At 37.8% G+C, this 25,008-nt stretch overlaps 1 protein-coding gene across 1 annotated transcript in view; it reads right to left on the reverse strand.

Moving 5' to 3' along the window:
• Positions 1–1,142: 1,142 nt before the first annotated feature.
• LOC122797116 (extracellular calcium-sensing receptor-like) overlaps positions 1,143–25,008 on the reverse strand; it is a 249,860-nt gene continuing 225,994 nt past the window's right edge. The window contains exon 6 of the mRNA XM_044065912.1: positions 1,143–2,044. Coding sequence (XP_043921847.1) covers positions 1,143–2,044 — 902 coding nt within the window. The remainder of the gene's footprint in view (positions 2,045–25,008) is intronic.

Raw genomic sequence — 25,008 nt, forward strand, 5'->3', positions numbered from 1 at the left:
ACAGTGTGCAGTGGTTAGATATAGAAGGCCTTTGGGCAGTACAAGGAGGAAGAGAAAAAAAGAAACTCAAGAAAAACTGAGAAGTGAAGGAAAGGTGGACAGCAACAGCTGAGGAGTGGAAAGAAGTGTGGATCATGGTTAAAGAAGCAGAGATTCTAACAAGAAGGTGGGACTTCTACCTTAGAATGTTGCAAAGGTGGTGCCTGACATCAGCGAGAAATAGTACAAGGGAGATAGAAAGATGAAAACTGTTGGAGAGGAGGAGTAATGAATACAGAGGATATTCCATATGTTTTGGGAATGTAAATTATAAAAGAAGTGTAGGAGAAAGAAATGGAGGAGTAGGATATCTAGAGGAGGGAATTTTAAAACAGATAACAATTATGCCTGCTATGATTAGACCTGTATCAAGAAAACTCGGAGAGGAAAATAAAGAAACAGATCCTTGTGTTTGGAGGGGTGAAGTCTACAATCTGATACAACTGGATGGACATATTAGATGCACAGAGATGGGGTCTATGAATTAACAATGCCAGCACACTGAGAAAAATAATAAAAGTAACAAAAGTCAGAAAAGGGGGGGGACTAATATAATAGCAACAGCTAGGGTAGTAGAACAACATTAGAATGCCCACAGATTTAGAAACCAAGTTATCCAAAGAAAGAATTAATAATGACAGTTGGGGAAGCAGAGAACAGAACAGGAAGAGAAGAACCTTTAATGCAATGTGAGCTTCATCACTCATAGCGACCAGTAAGTGGTAAGTGATAAGACAGAACTAAATGCAGTAGGACAAGGGGTGCAGAAAGAAGTCTGGATTCACAAAATAACTATAAGAAATATTAGTGGATGTGTACTTCATAAGTAAAAACGAACCTAGGTTTGATGTTGAAGAAGAAAAGACAAGTTCTATTATGTTTTACTTTAATGCTACTATACACAAATGATTATAATCTATGTTAAATTTCATGAAATGAGAAAAAGAAAACAATTTAAACAGAAATCATGAATTCCAGTACCTTAACATAACAAGTCACTTTGTTCAGTATTACTCCTTCAAAGTATAACGTTGGTGATCCAGTAACCTATCCAGCCAATAAAACAATAAATGAAAAGTGTTTCTTAGATCACTTAGAATGGCTTAATTTTTCTTTCCTACCATCCTTTCCCTTGTATTCAATTCTGGCTTTAAAAGTATGATGTAGCATTTGGGAGAAAAAATGCATGCAAGCATTCCTGCACTGGAAGATAGTATGGCAAATATTTCCACTGCTACCATATACATCCCGCGTGTACTCAGATACGTTGGGATAAAAGATATCCAAAGACTGACAAAAATAAGCATGCTGAAAGTGATATACTTTGCCTCATTAAAACTATCAGGCAGATTTCGAGCAAAGAATGCAACAACAAAGCTTATGCTAGCTAGCAGGCCCATGTATCCTAGCATGCACCAGAATGCTGTCATGGAGCCCTCGTTACATGTGATTACTATTTTACCATGCTCAGCTGTCATATTTAATTCAGAGAAAGGAGGAAAAGTAAGCAGCCACGATAAGCATATGGTTACTTGAAACAATGAGCAAAATGTTACAATAGTACAAGGAAGCTTGGAACCCAGCCATTTTCTCATTTTGCTGCCTGGCTGTGTGGCCTTAAAGGCAACAACAACAACTGTAGTTTTTGCAAGAATGGAAGAAACACAAACTGAAAAAACAATAGCAAACACAACCTGACGAAACATGCAATTAGATTTATTTGGTTGTCCAATGAATATTAGAGGAGAAAGGAAACATAATATCAAGGCCAGAAGGAGAACATAACTTAGCTGAAGATTGTTGGCTTTTACTATAGGAGTGTCTCTGTGTTTAATGAAAATGAAAAGTACTGAAGCTGTGATCATGGAGAAGCATACCGCGATGGCTGACAGAGATACTCCTAACGGGTCTTCATAGGAGAGATACTCAGTGATTTTAGAAATACATTGATTTCGACCTTTGTTGGACCACTGGTCTTCAGGGCACTTCCCACAGTCACTGGCATCTATAAAAGATAGTAAATAATCTTAATTAATTATATGATTATCTGTTTCCTCACAGTACATTGTCAATGTTGTCATGGTAAATATTTATATAAACCATGTATGTATGTGTAGGTATATGTATGGGTGTCTTACACCCAATCAAATGGACACAATGCCAACACTTGTTTGGTTGACTCCATTTGGTCAACACAGACAGATGGTCAATAGGTACATGAGATCAATAATCCCTTGGTAGGGGAATATTCCCATTCCCCCAGGGATTGTGCAATCTCAGACTTAGTATATATAATTAGCACACGGTATGGGTGGCACAGTAGGGCTTTCTCCCCTGCACAAGCACTTTCCATTGGTTTAGTCCACTCAGGGGTAATCCCAGGGGCATATGCAGAACTTTTTGATATTTATTAATTCAACATTTTACCGTCAGTGTCCCAGATGTTGGCACTGTGTCCATTGGACAGGTTGTAGGTAGGACACCTATTATATATATATATATATATATATATATATATATATACACACACACACACACACACACACGCACGCGCGCGTGTGTGTGTGTGTGTGCGCGCTGTAATATCTATGGTTGCATCATCATTTATGAAAGCCAGTTGTAATGTTTAAATCTCAGCTCATTCTGTTATTTAATACTGGAGCCTTCTCCAATTTCCCATAACTGTATTGTATGTTTAAAGGATCTGGGATATTATTTAATATCTCTGCTTACTTTCAGTGTATTTAAACCTAGAAGTTTGCCCATTTACAGTGGGGAGACATAGAGTTGAATTTGTGTCGTTCAAAGAACAAAATCTAGGTCAATAATACACAGGAGAGTTCAGAACATTGCAAAGTGTTAGACATTATGCCCAAATTAGGTAACAGTTCCTGTAGCCAGTACACCAGCAATAGTACTAATATTCGGACTTCGTTCTGCTGACTGTGATATGGAAGGTAACCACATTCATTACTGCACTGGACCCACAATGCTGTCTGCTTTCTTCATATCACTAGTGATGTAGGACAAATATGTTATAAGGTGATTATAATCAGGAAATAACAAAGCATGAAGGTTATCCATTGATGCAGGTAACAGAAAAGTCTTAGGTACTGTAGGTTATACAGTGAACTGCTACTTAGCTTTGTCTTGATGTTCCTTTAATAGCGACCAGAAAATATCATGGCTCTGATCAAATCATGTAATCAAACAGTTCTGCCAGGTTTCACATGAAGAGAAACAGTTTTGTATAGTAGGCTTACTTGGTTAACTAGATATTAAAAAATGGTCAAGATTTATATTCAGGAGGTTTCAAAGAATAGTTTGGCAAACTGTTTAAACTATTATCAATGTTTATGAAAACTACTTTCTGGTACTAGTTAAAACAAAACAAACGTAACAAGTATCCATGGTTCCTTTTGTCATTTCAGGCTGTTCATTTTCCTCTCTAGATATCTAGATAATACATGCTTTAATCACTTTATGCTGTCTATTGCCCTTCATCTACATCTTTATCCACCTCCCCCCTCCATTTTCAGCTAATCACATTTTATCCTTCCATAATACTTTTAGCATGCCTGTGTTGACATCTTTCTCTATAGTTACTTTCCCTAGTGACTCTGGGTGCTACCCACAAGTGTGTGATGTCATGTAGGCCTAGTACACACTGTACAGGACATACGTGAGCCATGTGCAGATCATTAACAGACTAGTTTAGGAACATGTACAACACAAGAGTCCAGGTACACTGTTCTTATTCAAACCGGGCTCTGCACCATGGACTGCACTTCACAGCTGTGCAGATCCTGAACTGTATATTTACAGGCCTGCAACTATGGGCAGAAAGAATGTGATTGCCAAGTAATGATTATATGTTGCTCCTCATAACATATCTGAGCAAGTGCAACAGCATTACTTGTGCACACATCAGACTGGAATTTTAAATCATAAAAGAGATGTAATGGCATCTCCTACACTGCACTCAAACTCACTGCCTGAAACATGCTTAGCCCATGTATCATACCTCAGTGTGACAAGCACCCACCATTTACAATGGCTGCTCATTCAGATCATTTCCATTATTTTGCATGCTAAAGAAAAGTATCCCTGCACTCATAGCCAATGAGCTAATCATTTTTATGAGTCACTCTTGCCTGTGATTGTAAAGGACTGTGTGCAACAATCTTTTGCAATGTCAGCTCGCACTGTATGCCTGTATCTGCTCTTCAGATCCCTCCCATTAGGGTATACACTCTGGACACACAATGCACAAATGAGAACTGTAAAACTGCAGGTTAATTTTTTTAATCAGCAAGACAAGACAGTATTCAAGGATGCAAGAAAACTCACAGTACTTTATCACAGATATTTAGACAACATTTTCTGAAAGAGTTAATAAGCACAGCTGGTTGTTCTTCTTGAGTTCTACATCTCTGCTGGTGGCTAAAGAGCATTGTAATCTTTTCATGCCAAATTAAAGCTACAAACTAATAATGTCCCTTTCTAGTAACCATTATGCATATGGACACTACTACAGCCATGCTTACCTCATACCCTTGCACCAAATACTTGTACATAATGCCTGGTTAAGAAAGAGTGTAAGTGTTGATTATAGAATAAACATGAGCATCTCTACAAGTTGCAATATGCATTGCATATATGCCACTGACACTGTCACATTATCCACCACTGTCATGCCCTTCTAACCTCTCAGACATCCTAACAAATATTGACATCTGATATTGTTACTTCTCCATTTTGAATTCCCTGGCAACTGTTATAGTTCAGCTGCTATAATAAACATAACACAAATTGTGCTTTTTATTTTTGTATTATACACTAGTATCCGTATTGTCACATGAAACATTATAGCTATATGTTGCAAATGTTAACAATAAGAAAAAAAGAATAATGTGCCATTTATTCATACCCGTCACCTATAAATTAAACTTCTGCCCTTCATATCAAAACATCAACCAGAAAAAAAAATAAAATGCAGCAACCATAGCTTTTCAGTTATAGGTACCAAAGTTTGACAAGCTTGAGTGTCATAACAAATTACCTGCACTTCAAAAAATTTCTTAAGGTTCGCCTGAAAAAAGAAGGCAAGTATTACTGTTTTCCTAACACTGACATAATATAAAACCAATAAAGCATGTAACTATCTCTCATTTTTTTCTAATAACCCTCATTTCTGTGACAATTTACTATTCAGTCCTTAGCACATTGCACATCTCCCTCATGTTCTCATTTTCTTTTCATATTCTCATTTACCCCAAGTATACAACCCTCCAGTTTACTCACATTTCCTTTTCTACCTCAACCACTTGCTTATACTCTACTCTCTGTACTCTCAACTGAAGCCTGTCTCAGGAAATTAATGATAGAACTCATTTGTTCACCATTGTTACTTTATGAGTATATAATTTTAATATTTTTCTTTCTTTCTAATGTAGATAATACTCTTCAGTGTTCCCTTCTGTATATTTGCATTCTGCAAGAGTTTGCGCCGGAGTGTTTCTTTTTTCATTAAACCAAAAGTAGCCCAAATACCATTTTCAGCAAAACTCCTTCATTACTTACATCTGAAGGTGTTTTGCAGGAACCCGTCTTTGAGCTGCCTTTAGTTTCTTTGTAGTCTGTTTTGTGTGCTGACTAGTTTTTGAGCTAGGTTAGTGCTTGGTTATTGCACTTGAGTGGAATAGTATGTGCAAAGGTTTTGGTTATTGGATGGTTCTTTTTTCACCTCTAGCCTGACTCTAAAGTACTTCCATGTGGATCTGTGCTCTATCTGTGTTAACAAAATTAAACAAATAAATTCACATAATTTGCTGGCTAAAAGTCATGGCAATAGCTTTATTCAATTTTATGAATCGTGCTGTTATCAGGACTGTGGACAACCAATATTAGATGCAGTCATGGTTAAAAGACAGTAGTCCATAACGTTAATGAATATTGTGTATCATGCCTGAATGTTTCATATTGTTGATCTGTTACTGCTATTCTCTTCAGTACACCTTCTCTTTCTCCTTCCTCATAGACTTTATATACCTATGTAAATATATCTATCTATGTGTGTGTGTGTGTGTGTGTGTGTGTGTGTGTGTGTGTGTGTGTGTGTGTGTGTGTATTATATATATATATATATATATATATATAGAGAGAGAGAGAGAGAGAGAGAGAGATAGATAGATAGATAGATAGATAGATAGATAGATAGATATGGGATTACTGACTTTCATCAAATCACTATGTTGTGAGCGATTGCAACTGATTGAATCTAGCCAGTGAAACTTGCTGAAGAACATGGGAACAGGAAAGTGCTGAACTTATCTCTTTATGACCCAGGTTAAAGCTTGTTGTCAAGTTTCTCTTTATCGGTGGTCAGTCAGGTGAGATTCATTGAGCCATGGTTCACTGAAATGCAACTCAATGAAATTACATAGATACAAATAAACACATACATCTGCCCACATCCATGTGCGTGTGCACATACACACACACACACACACACACACACACACACACACACACACACACACACACACACACACACACACACACATATATTTATCAAACCATATTGGCTTGAATTACAAAGCAGTTGATCAAACCACATTTGCTTGAATCACAAAACACTGAAACAAAATGGTTGAAAATCAGTTGAGCAGAAACTCAGTTTTTCTAATCATAACCTGTAGAATACATCATACAGAGGGAAATTTACAGCCCCATGTGGGGAGGTGAATACCCTACACCCCCTTTATTAAATATACTAACTGCAAGATCATATATCCATGGAAAAAATAACTATCTGTTGAACACCCCCCCCCCACACACACACACACATATTTATCAAACCATATTGGCTTGAATTACAAAGCAGTTGATCAAACCACATTTGCTTGATTCACAAAACACTGAAACAAAATGGCTGAAAATCAGTTGAGCAGAAACTCAGTTTTTCTAATCATAACCAGAATACATCATACAGAGGGACATTTACAACCCCATGTAGGGAGGTTAACCCCCACACTCCCTTACTTAAATATACTAACTGCAATACCATATATCCATGGAAAAAAATAATAAAAAAAAAAAACAACCACACATGATTAATAACTCCCATGATACAAAAAACAAACTAGCAATAAATATCAATGGTTAACACCAATCATTAACTTCATAATCAGCCACAAAGCACCTTCACACATTTCCATACATTTCTACTTGTACAAACCTTGTATAATTAAACCAAAACCACAGCATATAAAGTGTGATTTCAGCTGGGTAAGCATTTGACTAAATTTGTTTTTAAATTGTTATTTTCAGTGTTTTGTAAGTCAGACAGTTGTGATTCAACTATATGAATGGAAAACACACACATGCATATATTCACTTGTGGGGGGGGGGGGGGCGTATAGCCAGAAGTTTTGGATGAAGTTGTATACCAAACCTTCCTCATGAGTGCAGCCCTCCCAATTCAGACAATTTGTTTCTAGACTCTATACCTGTCTAGTACTACAAAAAAAAGAAATCTTAAAATGACATCCCTAACTCATTCAAGTCTATAGCACCTTTTTGTATACATCCATTTAACACTCATACCTCCTTATGACATCCTTATGACAGATTTTGTGGTTTGCTTTCTTTAACTAAGTGACTTACCAGGTAACAACAGGTAGACTGCAAGGAGTTATTAACAAAATGACACTAAGATTGTTAATCTACAATATCCTGCAGTAGAGAAATTAATCACCATTTGTCACTTATTCATATTTTCATATTTTATGTTCACATTTCCATAACTGAGAGCCCTTCATATTATTCAGGGGTATGGTGTGAAATGCTATAGTGGGAGATAAAAAATACATTGTCAATGTCTATTTATATCACACTACATGGGAGATATTGCTAGCTGTCTGTTAGCAATTATAAAAATTAGCAATATTTCTGTCAAAAAAACAAGTGACTTAAAAACTATTGCATGGTACAAGGTGCAACTTTAGATGTTCTTGAAGAAAACTGTCTTTGATATTTGCTTTGTAAGTTGGCCATCTTGAGAGATATTCATTGTTATTCATATGCCAATTTTACAAGAAAGCATGTGTTTTCATATTAATGTAAATAACTCAGTAAGCATGCATTCAGAGAGCAATTACTTGCTGTCAAATGAAAGATTATATCTGGTTAAAAAAGATGTTCTAACAGCATATGTCAGTTTCTAAGAAATGAGAATTTGTGATCAAGTAGCAAAAATATAATTCTAGATTTGTGTGTGTTTGAGAGTGTTCTGCTTGATATCCTGCACCATCCTTGGCAGATAAGTACAATATTTTGTTAAAGCCTTCCCTCTAGTGACAGTAGAGTAGCCTCACTTCATTCTAAGCTTGGAATCACTAGTCAGTTTTAAGTGTAATTTGGTGGTTGGCCAGAAGGCCATTTGATTAATTAGTCAGTTTCTGTTCCTGTTTAAAGTTGAAGCTTTTGCATAGTATGTTCATTGCGAACCAGGGCTTGGCACAGTGCCCTGTATAGATGCAGACACTTCAAACTGAAACTTTTGTTACAAAAACCTCCCCGGTATTTAGTTAAGCACAGAGCAGCTAGTTTGCATATTGATGAGCATTGCCTTACCAGTTTAGTCACAGATAATCTCTTGTAGTCTATATTCTTACAGTATCCTAGCTAGCCAACTATAAACCCTCTTATACCATCCCCATGTAAGACATGTAAATAGGGTCTGTAGCCATGCGTATGTATTATCTTGCTATCTTTGCAGCTATCTTGGTGGATTTGGTGTGTCCTGAGATAATGTAGCAATTATCTCATGTATACTGACAACCACACGATCCTAAAGCAAATGATACGTTAAGTGAGACATGTAATTACACTGTGTCACTGGAGGCAATGCTCTCACTTTAACACTAAAAATGATAAACAGGTTGTCAGTAATGCACACACTACACCCTGCACACATAATGTGGACAAGACACATATATCCACATCTGCAGATTCTCTTACATCTAATCTTCCTACACCTCAAAGGCTTCCCAGATGCTGCACATACATTAAGTATTCTCAGAAACCTTATATACAGTCTACAAAAACAACACTGACCATAACACATGCAGCCATATCACAAGATGTCTCAGCCTCTAAGCTTATAAGGCATACACCCATACAACTCAATATTTTGGTCATAAGAGATTCCATTGTATAACAGCAACAGCAATGACTGAAACATTTTGCTGTGATGTAATTAATATAGATTTAACTTCAGCATTTTACAGTGTCGTACATAAAACACTGATCAATAAATTAGAACAACTAGGTATCAATGTACTCTTGATAAGATGTATAACTGTGTGGCTCACAAATAGGACTCGGCAAGTATTATACAGCATCTGGACAGGTGAAATCCTTGGTTACAGTCAGAGTGCCCCACAGGACTCTCTCCTAGGCCCTTACTTGTTTAAATTGTATCATTCAGACCTAACTTTTTCATTTAAGGTGTTCTACAGTCTATATGCAGATGGCTTGAAATTGGGTAAATTGAATACATGTGTTACAGATTAGGCATGTCTGCAAAATAACTTGACTAAATTGACCATTTGGGCACAGGAGAATAATATGCTAATAACTACATCAAAAACTAAGCATGTGAGATTTGGGAGACATAAACTGAAAGGTGAATATTTAATACAGCCCACAGTGATTTAAACTGTAGACTCATTTAAGGACCTGGGTATATGGGTATATCCAATTATGACTTTTTAATCATATCAACCAATTGGTTAATGATAGTTGTAGAACTATAGGTTGTATAAAAATATTTATAAAGTCTAAAAAATCAAAAATGATGAAGTCATTGTTTGTTAGTTACATTGGACCTAAACTTGAGTATAGAATAACAAAATGGAAACCCTATAAGAAAACAAGCATGAGTAAACTGGCAAGAGTACAGCAGAAATATACCAAGGGCATGAATGTATGTGAGAATTTAAGTTATTATGAAAGACTAAAATATCTGATCTTGTACAGTATCTCTTACAGATATCAAATAGATCTTATTCAAGTATATAGGGAATTTAGAGACAACTACCTCTGGGAAAGTTTGAGATTATCAAAAAGTAGTAGAGAATCATAAGATAACCTATGTAGAAGATAAGGGGTCCAAAAGGGGACATGATAAGTCAGCAAGCAAAGGACAGTACTATTGCTGAAATTGAATGAATCCTCATGCCTTGGTGAGTACCTTCATGAGGTAGACCTTGTTTTTTTCCAAAAACCTCACCAGGATGACCCTGATATATACCCTAGGATTCATTAAACTCCATGCAGGAATAGTGCTATTCCTGCACAGAGAAGATTGTGACAGTGCAGCACAGCAGCACGCCTTGCATATTCATGAAGACACACTGCTGTCTACACTACCTGGCCATGAAACAAGAATGAGTGCAGGGGGCACATCTGAGAAGTGCTTGCACAGTACACATCCTCCCTGCACTCTAAGATTGCCATACAGCAATTCTTAAGCAACTAACAGTGTCCGCAGACACTGTTAGCACAACATAACAGTGTCCATGGACAAAATACATTAGAGTACACACAGAAGCACAGCTCCCCACAATGGTCCATCACAGATAAATGTCCACAATATTATGCCGTTGTACATGCTGGCATACCAAAGTATGCATGTTCCTGAGAGGAATATGCAAAATAATACCACCATGTATGATGTAGTTGTCCAGATGTCCTGCCCTAAGAGGCAGAAAGCAATGTGCATACCCCTAAAGTAAATAAAAATAAAACGTGTATTTTTTCCATCCCCAATAAAGTTTGAGTGTAGCTGAGTGAGTGTGCACATCACATAGCTATGCTCAGCCTAGCTTACACATCCCAAGGAGATAAATAGAAATATACAGCCAAAATTTCCAATGCAAGATAGTGTAGTGGTTTGAGTGTCTGCTTTGCATGTAGTCATTCACAGTTCAATCCCCATTGAAGGCTTTTCACTTTTATATGTTTAAGCAGTACTATTTTTTTAATAATTAGGTAGTAAATAATATATATTTGCCAACCAGAGTACAGTAGTGTAGTAGGTCCAAATGTGAGGTGTCAGTCTAATAAAGTTGTGAAACCCCCATATAAACACAAGTGTCCCATACTTTATAGTCACACAAAATGTAATGTAATGAAAGCACATAGGGGGATATTATGGAAGGTCAGCATACATATCATAACATGTCATTGATGAGGAATGAACCCCACAATTCTGATAGTCCACAAAATGAAAGCTGAACAATGCTAAGTTGTGCACAGCTATGCATAGCCGATGTAAGCATTACTTAAATGTAAATGCTAAGCAAGAATTAGCATAGCTAAGCAAATTTGCACATTGGTAAGCAGTGCTTTGCATCTACCCTTTTAAGTGGATACAGAGTGATTAAGGTACTTTTAAGCACTTGTATGCGGGTTTACATAGGGTTGCGCAATGCTAAGTGTAGCCTACACGGTATAAGCACCTATTTGGTTTAACCACGTGTAAACAAAGTTCACTATGTTTTAGCATTGCCTAGTGTCATGCATACCCACACAAAACCACTTACAACTGCTTAAATGTGCCTTAATCACTCTGTATCCAGCAGCCCTTGGTCTGCCCAGAAACAAAATAATCAGCCTTGTCAAGACTTGAGCTCAAGACCCTGTACAGTAGAGTCAGTGCAACATACCACTACACCATCTGAGCTGTAGGAATGGCTGTTGCTTTTTCAAACTTATCATGCAATCTGGTCGTTTAACATTAAGGAAAAAAAACATCAGTCCCAAGCCTTAAACCCAGGACCCTGTACATTGGAGTCAAAGCTCGGTACCACTACACCACCTGAGCTGTTAGAGCTGCTCTTGTTTTTTTCAAACATATCATGCAGTACAGTCAGATTACCATAGGGAATGAACACTGTGGAATCAGTAATGATTCAAATGATACATATAAATAAATATATATATATATATATATATATATATATATATATATCGAGAGAGACAGAGAGAGAGAGAGAGAGATAAATGTTAAAATGTAAATTGATTCTTTACATAACAATGGTTCTAAGTGTTTTATCAAACTGAGAAAAGACATTTTCCAATAAAGTACCTTGTAACCCACTACCATGCTCATGGTGAAATATATGAAAATGTACAGCTATAGAACTTTTGTCCTTCTAATTAGTAACATCTCACATATTCTAACAGCCTAATTTTAAAATGTCTTACTATTCTGCACACCAACCTCTTAACTGTACATGGTTCCACATGTTGTCCAGCCTTTCCATTCATATGTTTGGCCCCTACCCCATAACATGTGTGAGATTCCACAACATCACTGGGATGATAGCAGGAATGACAGCACTAAATAATGATAGACCATACCTATCAACCTCTTACTGCATGACATCTGGACAAAGCTTGACATACAAGTGGAGGACAGAGGCACAGACACAGGGCCATATTTGAAATATTGCTGTTATACACTGCGAAAGTTACTGGTGTTATAGGGTTGGTTGTAGCATATCTTTTCTGAGGGATATGTGGATGTTGCCATTTACTGATAGCAATCACCAGAGTATGCCACTGATTTGCCAAGGACAACACCTGTCTGAGGAACAGACCAACCATAACAGGCAAACATCTGCCCATTATGTGGATAGCCCTACAGTTGAGATCTATGCAGACACATAACTTTGTCAGACTGAAATCAATGCAGAACTAGCATGTCCACACAAACCCTGTAAAACTAGCAGTATTCAAACCATATATCACCAATACTCACATTCTGTCCCTAAGTCTGAAACCTTCTTCACTATTTAGTTGGCCTGTCTTCACAAGTCTTGTTGTAAGAGTTATTCCCACTGCTGTCTGTAACACTGTAGCTCACTCACCTCCAGGATGTCTTCCTCACAGGCAAGGTAAAGAGAGAATACCCACATGAAGTACTCAATTATAGGAGTATGTTGCCATGTCATTGGCTATTGGAAGAACTACACAGCTGCTCTGCATGCAATTAGCAAGTGGGGAACACTAATTGGTGCACAGGCCATCACTTGGTCAAGGGAATTACCTACAAAAGGCAAACTGCCACCTATTCAAACCACCTGTATACCAGTAATCTACAGTGAACACAGAACAGAACTGGAGCAACTTTGTAATATTACCCACTGCACTGTCAAAAAATGGTATGTGAAACAAGTAAGCATGTAATTGAATGTAGTATGTGTTTTCTAATAATGGGAAATAGAAGCTGGAAAGAATATGTCTCAACAAGACTTGCTGTGCTGATGTCCTGCTGAACAGCACCTATAGCCATAGCATCTGGCTCTCTATACAGTGACATAGAGCACAGCTCAGGACCCTGACTCACCCCAGGAAAGGACAGCTCACATATAACAACCAGTGCAGTGTCTGTCAAACACTACTGAGTGTGCCACTGCTAAGCCAGCTACAGGGATATTGTACATAGCTATATGTTACCTGTGAACATGAGTATGATACACATGTTTGTCTTGTAAATCTAAGAGACCTATATAGTGCATGTGCATAATAAAGTACTGTTGCAGAAGAGTGTGTCGAACTGCATGTGATATATTGAATTCATACCATTCAACTGTACAGTGTTCTGCAGGACAATAACCACATATGTGCCTGATATTTGAAGTTACATACACATGCAGTTGTGTCATGTCAGCCAAACCACTGGCCAGTCTGTGAGCAATGATATTGTAACTTAATAACAACAACACCAAGTCACGCACGTAGGACTGTTGGTGCACGGTCCAAACCATAAATACTCCAGCAAAAAAGAGACCAGCACTCGGCGGCAGCAGGATAAAATTATATTTATTTAAGGTTGCAAAAGTCAACCTACTCAATTTGCACAAACCGGTTTCGGCTGTTATAGCCTTTTTCAATGTGACTTATTCAAAAACATAAGATTCCAAGAACCATAATGCATCCTGGTTCTGCATTTATACCCACATCTTAAAGTGGTATTGTCCATTCTTGTATTTATATGCAGAGTACTTATGCAGTATATTATATTGAAATGATAAAACTGATTTTCCTTTTTATACATAGTGAACCATATTTGGTGACCATATTTACATGCTTATAGATACTTACTTATTTCAAATATATTATAAAGCATGTATTAATTGGCCCATGCACATTAAACATATATTATAAACGTATTTTGACCCCTGATAATATCATTCCTGTTAAGGCTAATTTAAACTGTAGCCCTAAATGTTTAAATGTTTATATCATACTTAGAAGCAAAAGACAGATAATATGCATATGATTGATGTATATTATGATAAAGCATATTATTGTTTACCTTAATTATTTGATATTGGGGGAAAATGTTAAGATGAAGTGCGGACCAGAATCATGTGGCATAACTTTACCCATGAAAATGTATACATGTAAATATATATATATATATATATATATATATATATATATATATATATATACATATATATATGTATGTCCACATGTCTTTTTTGTGTTTTGGCCTTTGGTTAGTTCTCTTATTATTGTTATATAGTATATATAGATCAAATGATTGGATGTTTACCTGCCTAGTAGTAATATTGTAATTTGATAATTCATATGGGGCACCAGGGGACTATCCCTCATGTACTTGATATTCATTTAATCCTGGCTTAAAGAAAGCCCCAAGGGGTGGTAATCCACTTATTCTCCATGTTGTTGAGTTTAGTGTGCCACCCCATCTTGAAATTCCTGTGTGATTGTATTTTGTCTATTATGGTGAACTTAAATGATGCTCCTGTGTGTTGTTGAGTATGTTTATATAAAGTGTTGGTTATTTTTCTGTTTCTGATTGAACTCAGATGTTTGCTAATCCTGATTCTGATGGGCCTGGAGGTCTGCCCAACATAGAAAGCAGAACAAGAGCATTGGGCCAAATATATCACCCAATCTGAACTGCAATTTCCAAAAGTTGTTATGTTGAATATCTTTGGTGTATTTTTGCTAGTGAATTCTTTGGTTTTCCAAATATATTGGCATAAACTGCAGTGTCCACAAGGGTAACAACCAATGAAAGCATCCCCAAACAATGTGGTTTGATGTTTGATCCCTGGTGTAAACCTTTTATAGTGTGTTAACTGGGACTGGATTGTACGTCCCCTACGATAAGAAAAAGAGCAGGTATCGGGAAGAATATCATAAAGAAATGGATTTGACTGTAATATATTCCAATGTTTGTTAACAATTTTTCTGAACCAAAATGTATTATTGCCATACGTAGTAACTAATTTAATGGGTTGCCTACCCTGCTTAGAACATTCCGTGGATCTATTATACTTGAGAAGATCATGTCTGCTCTTTGTTTCTAACTGTTTGGCTGTTTTGTTTAAATAGTTGGGATTGTATCCTCTATCCACAAATCTAGTTGTTAATTCTTGTGTTTGGCTGGAATATTCTGTTGTGGTTGAACAAATCCTTTTCAAGCGCATGTATTGTGACTTGGGAATGTTATTGATAATGTGATGGGGATGAGAACTGGTTGCATGGAGAATGGTGTTATATTGTGGAAATTTCCTGTGTATTGTTGTTGCTAAAGTGTGGTCCAGTAATCTTTTAATGGCCACATCTAAAAATACAATCTCATTATATCCAATGTTGACCGTAAATTGTATGTCAAATGGGTTGTTATTGAGATATTCCACAAATTTAGATAGTACCTCCTTGCTGCCCCGCCACACTAACCAATAATCATCCAAGTACCTGCGCCATATGTGCATGTATTCTATATAAATATTCCGCTGAGCATCATATATGAAGGTTAGTTCGTAGTACCCCATAAATAAATCAGCATACATTGGGGCAAAAGATGCCCCCATGGCTGTCCCTTTGATTTGCCAAAAGGGGTTGCCTTCAAAATAAAAGATGTTTTTTTGCAATACAAATTCGGTTAACTTAATCAAAAAGTTGTTAAATCCTGTAGAATATAGTTTTGATTCTTTTAACCAATATGTAACTGCCAAAATGCCTGCTTTGTGTGGGATACTTGTATATAAAGATGTTACATCTAATGTACATAACAGTCAGTCTTCTTCCAGTTGAGAATCTTCAATGATATTCAGGAATTGTGTTGTATCTTGGATACGTGATCTAATCATAGGCAATAATGGTTTGAGATATTCAGTCAGAAAAGCAGATAAAGGTTCAGTAAGAGAACCACAACCTGACACTATCGGTCTGCCTGGCGGATTATTGAGATCTTTATGTGTCTTGGGTATTAAGTAGAGGTATTGTGGCATTGGTTCTGAAACTTTAAGTTGATTAGCCACTTGTAAAGTAATGATATCTTCTTCCACAGCTAAATCTATGAATGAGTCTATATCTGTTTTGAAATTGGGAGTTGGATCCACTACCATCTTTATATAAAACTGGGTTTGGGATAACTGTTTCATTGCCTCTGCCTTATATTTTGAATGGTCCATAACCACAATACCTCCACCTTTGTCTGCAGTTGTGATCACAATGTTTCTGTTTTGTTGTAATTGCCTAAGAGCCTCACGTTCTTGTTGGTTAAGATTGTTACGACAACTATCCATGTTTTTAGAAAAATGTAAATCTTTCAAAACACACTCCTTAAATATAGACACATGTTTGTCCATTGGTGGTGTAAATGAAGATTTTCCAAACCTGAAACCAATAGATTTTTGAGAGTTGGTTGCATCTGAAAAGAATAACTTTAAATTAAGTGTTCTACAAAAATTATTGATGTCATCCACCAATAAATGTTCAGACACCGGTGTAGTGGGTACAAAATTAAGTCCTTTATTTAACACCTTATATTGAGTTTCTGTAAGTACCACTGATGAAATATTCAATACATTGTTTACTATGTCGTTATTTTTTTCAAAAGTGTTTGTAAATTGGTTGTACCCATTTCTGCACCCGTGCTTGTGCTTCCTCCCTGCCCTGCGATTGTTGCCCCTAAAGGGATGGATTGCTTTCTTTTGGCCACTGGGGACGCCTGGTTGGAAGAAACATTACCTTCTGTGGTGGATGAAAAATCATCATCAGAAGTATACTGAGTTCTGCTTTCATGTTTTTTTAAAATGGGTCTTGGTCTTTTCCTACCCCTGGGTGGTTTGTATGTGCCCTCATTGAACCTCACATTCTTAGAAGTGACAAAGGGTATTCCCTTTTCATAATCCCCTAAATCTCGGTTAAATTTATTTAATTTTCTTTTTTTTTTTTTTTTTTTTTTTTTTTTTTCTTGAGATCTGCTTCTATGTTGTTTAATTCTTTAGCTAGTTGGGATAACTGGTCCTGAAGTTTCAGCTTCTGAGCAAGTTGTTTGTAATTCTGTGGTAAGGATTTGGCTGTTTCTATCATAATATTTGGTGAGACTTTCCACAAATAACATCGATGCCTGATGTTGGGCCATGGCCCAATCCTGCCTTAATTCGTTATCAATGTTTGAAACTAGGGGTTGTAACTTGATACGGAGTCCTCTTGGTGTTATGTCTTTAATTTTGTATGCTTTAAATAACTTCTGATGCCATATATTTGTTCTGAGGGCTTTCATTTGTCTTTGTAACTTCGAGAAAACATTTGTGCATTTTTCTTTAAGATTAATATTAATATCAGTTGTAGATGCCTGACCTGTGTTGAGTCCAAAAACTTCTAGATTATCCTTGTCTGCCGACAGGCCTTTCAGGATATCATTTAGATCCATATTCAGGATCAAGTTTTAATATTATTTCTTTACAAAAGCTATATATGTGTCAATGTACCTTGTGTGTTGGAAAACCAAAATTATGTTGGTATACCCTATTAATATAAATATACTGTTGATTAATCCAACCAGAATATATCTTATGAATTTTGTATTTATTTTTGATAATCATAGGTCAAAGAGTCACAATATGATCTTCTCAAGTATAATAGATCCACGGAATGTTCTAAGCAGGGTAGGCAACCCATTAGATTAGTTACTATGTATGGCAATAATACATTTTGGTTCAGAAAAATTGTTAACAAACACTGGAATATATTACAGTCAAATCCATTTCTTTATGATATTCTTCACGATACCTGCTCTTTTTCTTATTGTAGGGGATGTACAATCCAGTCCCAGTTAACACACTATAAAAGGTTTACACCAGGGATCAAACATCAAACCACATTGTTTGGGGATGCTTTAGTTGGTTGTTACCCTTGTGGACACTGCAGTGTATGCCAATATATTTGGAAAACCAAAGAATTCACTAGCAAAAATACACCAAAGATATTCAACATAACAACTTTTGGAAATTGCAGTTCAGATTGGGTGATATATTTGGCCCAATGCTCTTGTTCTGCTTTCTATGTTGGGCAGACCTCCAGGCCCATCAGAATCAGGATTAGCGAACATCTGAGTTCAATCAGAAACAGAAAAATAACCAACGCTTTATATAAACATACTCAACAACACACAGGAGCATCATTTAAGTTCACCATAATAGACAAAATACAATCACACAGGAATTTCAAGATGGGGTGGCACACTAAACTCAACAACATGGAGAATAAGTGGATTACCACCCTTGGGGCTTTCTTTAAGCCAGGATTAAATGAATATCAAGTACATGAGGGATAGTCCCCTGGTGCCCCATATGAATTATCAAATTACAATATTACTACTAGGCAGGTAAACATCCAATCATTTGATCTATATATACTATATAACAATAATAAGAGAACTAACCAAAGGCCAAAACACAAAAAAGACATGTGGACATACATATATATATATATATATATATATATATATTTACATGTATACATTTTCATGGGTAAAGTTATACCACATGATTATGGTCCGCACTTCATCTTAACATTTTCCCCCAATATCAAATAATTAAGGTAAACAATAATATGCTTTATCATAATATACATCAATCATATGCATATTATCTGTCTTTTGCTTCTACGTATGATATAAACATTTAGGGCTACAGTTTAAATTAGCCTTAACAGGAATGATATTATCAGGGGTCAAAATACGTTTATAATATATGTTTAATGTGCATGGGCCAATTAATACATGCTTTATAATATATTTGAAATAAGTAAGTATCTATAAGCATGTAAATATGGTCACCAAATATGGTTCACTGTGTATAAAAAGGAAAATCAGTTTTATCATTTCAATATAATATACTGCATAAGTACTCTGCATATAAATACAAGAATGGACAATACCACTTTAAGGTGTGGGTATAAATGCAGAACCAGGATGCATTATGGTTCTTGGAATCTTATGTTTTTGAATAAGTCACATTGAAAAAGGCTATAACAGCCGAAACCGGTTTGTGCAAATTGAGTAGGTTGACTTTTGCAACCTTAAATAAATATAATTTTATCCTGCTGCTGCCGAGTGCTGGTCTCTTTTTTTGCTGGAGTATTGTAACATAATAGCCTAGTTATGACTGCTGGACATCCTCCAGGTTATCACTGTGATGTCAAAGCCTACTGTGCAATCAACTTACTTATGTATGGTGCAGCTATATTAATACAGTGTCAATAGTAATGTGCCTTTGCAACCCAGTTATGTGTGCCATTGTCCAAAAGTCCTGCTATAACAGGTTGAGATGTATGACTGAGCAGCACACCTGTAAATACAGTGTGCCATACTAACATAGAACAGAAATGTATAGCAGGTATCACCTGAGCACATGTATGTATGCATATGTTCAGCTGGAAGGCACAAAACAAATAACATGGGTTGCAAACAGTCAGGTAAATAGGTTGTTCATGTTGTACATGTGTGTAATATCAGTTGCAGTCCATACAACAAACATAAATGTATACAGCTACTGGTTGTTGCATTGCCATGACACTGATATGGGTACTAGAATAGGTATGATTATCAGGTTGTAATCAGAGAAGTGTCCAACTCTGTTATGACCCTCTGTCCATGCCTACCACTAACAGATATATGAACACCTATATACAGTGGATATCAAAAGTGTACACACCCCTGTTGAAATGTCAGGTTTGTGTGCTGCATGAAAATGAGACCACAGAAAATCATTACAAAATGTTTCCCACCTTGAATGTGACCCATAACCTGTGCAATTCTATTGAGAAACAAATAAATCTGGTAGGGGAGACAATTTAAACATAACATATGTACTATGTGCTGGTTGCATACATGTGCACACATGTAGACTAATACTTTGTTGATGCACCTCTTGCTGTAATCACAGCATTCTGTCTTCATGGGTACACACATGCCATCAATTAGAGAGACACTGATTAACCCCAAATAATGTTCAGCTGTCCTACTAGGATTTATTTGACATTTACCCAGTTGACTGATAAAGCAAAAGCCATATTTTGCAGAGAGCTTACAAAGCATCAAAGGGATCTCAGTGCAGAAATGAATCGGTCAGGAGAAGAGTAGAAAAACTGTCCACAACACTGAATATACCATGGAATACAGTGCAGACAGTCATCAAACAGTGAAGAAGATATGAGATAACAGTGATACTGATAACTGTTGGACATCCATCCAAAAGGGATGAAACAGCAAGACAACTTTCCATGGAGACTGCCAGGGGACCTACAGCAACAATGAAGCAGCTTCAGGAATGTCTGACAAGTCCTGGGTGTTTACCACATGTGTCAACAACCTTCTGTATTCCCCATATGTCTGACCTATAGGGCAGGGTAGCAAGATGGAAGCCTTTTCCTACACAGAAAAACATTCAGGCCCAGATAGGCATTGCCAAACACTACATCAAGTCTCCCAAAAGCATGTTGGAAATGTGTCATGGTCTGATGGGACCAAGGATGAACCTTTGGCCCACAATTTCAAAAGGTATGTTTGGCCCACAACAACAGTTTGCATCACAAAAAGAACACCATCCCCCTGGTGAAGCATGGTGGTGGTGGCAGTATCATGCTTTGGGGTTGCTTTTCTTAAGCTGGAATTGACCCTTTAGTTAAGGTGGAGGGAATTATGAACAGTTCCAAATAACAATCATGTTTGTCCCAAAACCTACAGTCATCTGCTAGAAAGCAGAAGATGAAGAGGGATTTTACCAGTCAGCATGACAATGACCATAAGCATTCATCCCAATCAACAAAATAATGGCATCACAAGATGAAAAGTACAGTTTGGGAATGTGAATGCCAGTGTCCAGACCTACACCCAAGAGTAAATCTGTGTGTTGGCCAGAATAGGGCTGTGCACAAGAAATGCCCCACAAATTGACACATTTGTATAACTGTTGCAAGGGAGGTGGGCAACTATTGCCAAGTAAAGATGTGCCATGATGTTAGACTCCAACCCGAGAGGAATGAATGCTGTAATCATCTCAACAGGTGCTTACACAATGTATCAGTTTAAGGGTGTGCACACTCATGCAACCGGCTTATTGTACTGATTTATATTTGCATATTTTTCCATAACATATTGCTATGTTTTCAATTGAATTGTACAGGCCATAGCTCACATTAAAGGTGGGAATTGTTTTGAAATGAGTTATTGTGGTGTCAGTTTCAATTGCACAAATACCAGGCATTGTAACTGGGGTGTGTACACTTTATATCCAAAGTAGCTGTATGAAGTCAGCAATACCTGATCTGTAAATCCAGCCTCCACTAAGGTAGAGTAATCGCCTTTGGTGGACAGCAGCAATACACAAACCATATAATAGGTTGCTATATTGGCTGTACATGGACACATAGGTGCAGGCACCAACCTGGAAGCATGTCTAACTCTATCTGAACAAGCATGTATGTTCACAGGTGACTCCCTGTAAGTCTAACTGTGACTACAAATCAGACATATCCACACCACCAAGGCCATTCACAAGGTTGTTTCCACATATGTTGTCAGTCTCAGAGGCAACAACACAGTTCACCCTGTACTGGTGGTAAATCACACCTCATACACACATGCCATGGCTATAGACAACCTGCATCAGACAGGTTAGATGGGGACATCACCACCCTGTCCCCTCCATTTGTATAGGAGGATATGCACATCAACCACACCCCTCCACTCATCAGTGGTGAGCAGGTACATATTGGCTACTGATGGCAACAACAGCAAGTCTCTATGGGGCCTGATAACATCCCTGTCTGCCTCGTACATGAACTCAGCCATGTGCTCAGAGCTTCATCACACACTATAGTCAAACATAGCCTTGCCACCATCGACACCCCATACACATGGAAGATAGCCACTGTCATCCTGCTACACAGAAATGAATGGGGAATAGAGGATTATGCAATTAACTGTCCATTATTGGGGGAATATGACACATCAGAGCCAGAAGTGCAATACAAGCTGATATTGTTGTTATAGACTAGAGGGCTATGGTGTAGTTGTGAATGGTGGTGACTAATATCCACTGCTGATGTGCAATTTGACAACTGTATGAAGTCCTGTGATGTGTTTTCCTGTTTATGTCTTGCAGGTGCAATGTAAAGGGCAAGACTGCCTGCCTTTATGGAGGCAGAAACATCAATCATCAGTGAAGTATTAACACAACAGCATGCAATACTCTTCAGTAGAACACCACAAGATCTGCGGGAGAGGACCGCCCTGTGGAACAACCTTGTCCACAAGGTAAATTATGTCAGCCTGCGTGGCCAAACATACAAGCAGGTCCGGCATCATGCTACCAACCTCATATGCAATGCCCGGCAAAGGGCTGCTGTTATAGCAAGGGACCACCTATCCACAGGTGGGGGCCCAACCATCCAGGCCCCACTGACACCCACCAAGGAGCTCCTTGACAACCTTGGGGCATCCACCAGAAGCATCCCACAGGAAGCTGAAGAAAGCATTGTGGAGGTGGATTGCCCCAACACAATTGACAAGGAGTGTCCAGGTAAGGCCCCAGTGCACATTACCAGAACTGTGTTGCATATATAGTTGTATCTGTATTGTATATACATGCATATGTTAAATAAGACAGTAGGTGTTGATGGTGTTTTGTAATGCACACAAGTGCACATCCATGATGATGGGCAGCATATTTTGTAGTATTGGGGTTTGTACTGTTAATGTGCAGAAATGCTGCTTCCACCCTGTACCAATGCTACATGAGAGCCTGCTGACAGCACCTCTCTCCCACAACTATTTAGGTCCCTCAGGTCTACAAGTGGGACAGCAGCCTGTAGCTGGTGAGTATGGAATTGTTTTGTTTTGGTTTGCTAATACCCTGGGCATGTTCAGGCCATGCTATTTGCCATGCACACAAATATCACAGCTAGCCATAATGCATGGTGTGCATGTTCACTTTTGTTGTTGTTAACTGCAGTGCATCACAGTGGTCACCATGGGGGCATATCTGAAGGGTATGTAACATTCCTATAGCATACCTCACATCCTGTCAGTGCAAGATGTCTGGACAGAAACCAACAAAATGGGGGGACAAATGGCCTAAACTAGGGACATGTATGAAACATTAATTATATACAGTGGATACAACAGTGTACACACCCCTGTTAAGATGCAAGGTGTTTCTGATATATACAACAACAGACCACAATATTACATTTCACACCTTTTACAACCTTTAATGTGACCATAACATGAAGAATTAACTTGTAAAACAGACAAATATGTTAGGGCACCAAATAAGGGGTATAAGGGGTAAACAAACCTTACAATATGCATATGTGTGCACACCCTCCAAATAACATATTGTGGAGACAGCTTGTGATGTACTGACAGCATTCACTCTACTTGAGTACACACCTGCCATCAAGTACAGAGAATCAATGCAACACCGACTAACCGTCTGCTGTCCAAGCAGTATGTTCATGACGTAACGGTCTGCTGTCAAAGCAGTATGTTCATGACATTTGCTCAGTTGCCTACAACAGAAGCAGCTATGGCTTGCACACAACTTACAAAGCTTCAAAGAGATCTAATATCTGAAAGTTATCAGTCAGGAGTAGTGTACAACATTACCACAGCATTGCATATACCATAGAACACAGTGCAGACAGTCATCTACAGGTGGATTGACTATGGGACAACAGTGCTGTTGAAAAGAACCAGATGTGCCTCCAAAACAGATGAAAAGACATGTTGACAACTGGTCAGGGAGGCTGCCAGGAGACATGCAGCAATGCTGAGGGAGTGCAGGAATCGCTGGCAAATACTGGTTGTGTACCACACGTGGCAACAATCACCCAGATTCTGCATACGTCTGGCATATGAGGTAGGGTAAGTAGATGGAAACATTAACCCACACGAAACACCATCCTGGGCTGTGTCCAAGTAGCAAAACATAACATCAAGTCTCCCAAAGGCATGTGTTAAAATGTGCAATGGTGTAATGAGACCAAGGTTCAAACCTACAGGCACTATCCCTAAAGCTACGTGTGCAGCACAAGCAACACCTCACCTCACCTTAGGACCACTATCCACACATTGAAGCTTGCAGGTGGCAGTGTCCAGCTTTGGGGTTGATGTTCATTAGCTGGAACTAGGCTTCTAGACATGGTGGATGGAATTCTGAATAGTTCAAAATAACACGCATGTGTGGTTCAAAGCCATCAAGAATTTGCAAGATGGCTGAGGATGGAGAGGGGTTTCAACTTCCAACATAATAATGACCTAAAGCATACATTCAAAGCTAGCTAAACATGGCTCCAACTGAACACAATCAAGTGTATGAAGTGGGCCAGACAGATACCAGACTTAACACCAATAGTAAACCCCAAGTGTGATCTCCAATGGCTGTGCACATGAGGTGGCTTTGCAATCTGACAAGGTTGGGGACCTTTGTAGGGAAGACGGTTCAAATAATGCCAAGTCAAGATGTGCCATGCTGATATATCCCTTCCCAGTTCACTTAACAGGTGCTTCAACAAAACATTTGTTTCAGGGTGTTTACACTTATGCAACTGCCATATCAT

Source organism: Protopterus annectens, chromosome 3.part0 (genome assembly GCF_019279795.1).
Source record: "Protopterus annectens isolate FY-2018-M chromosome 3.part0, PAN1.0, whole genome shotgun sequence".
NCBI lineage: Eukaryota > Metazoa > Chordata > Ceratodontiformes > Protopteridae > Protopterus > Protopterus annectens.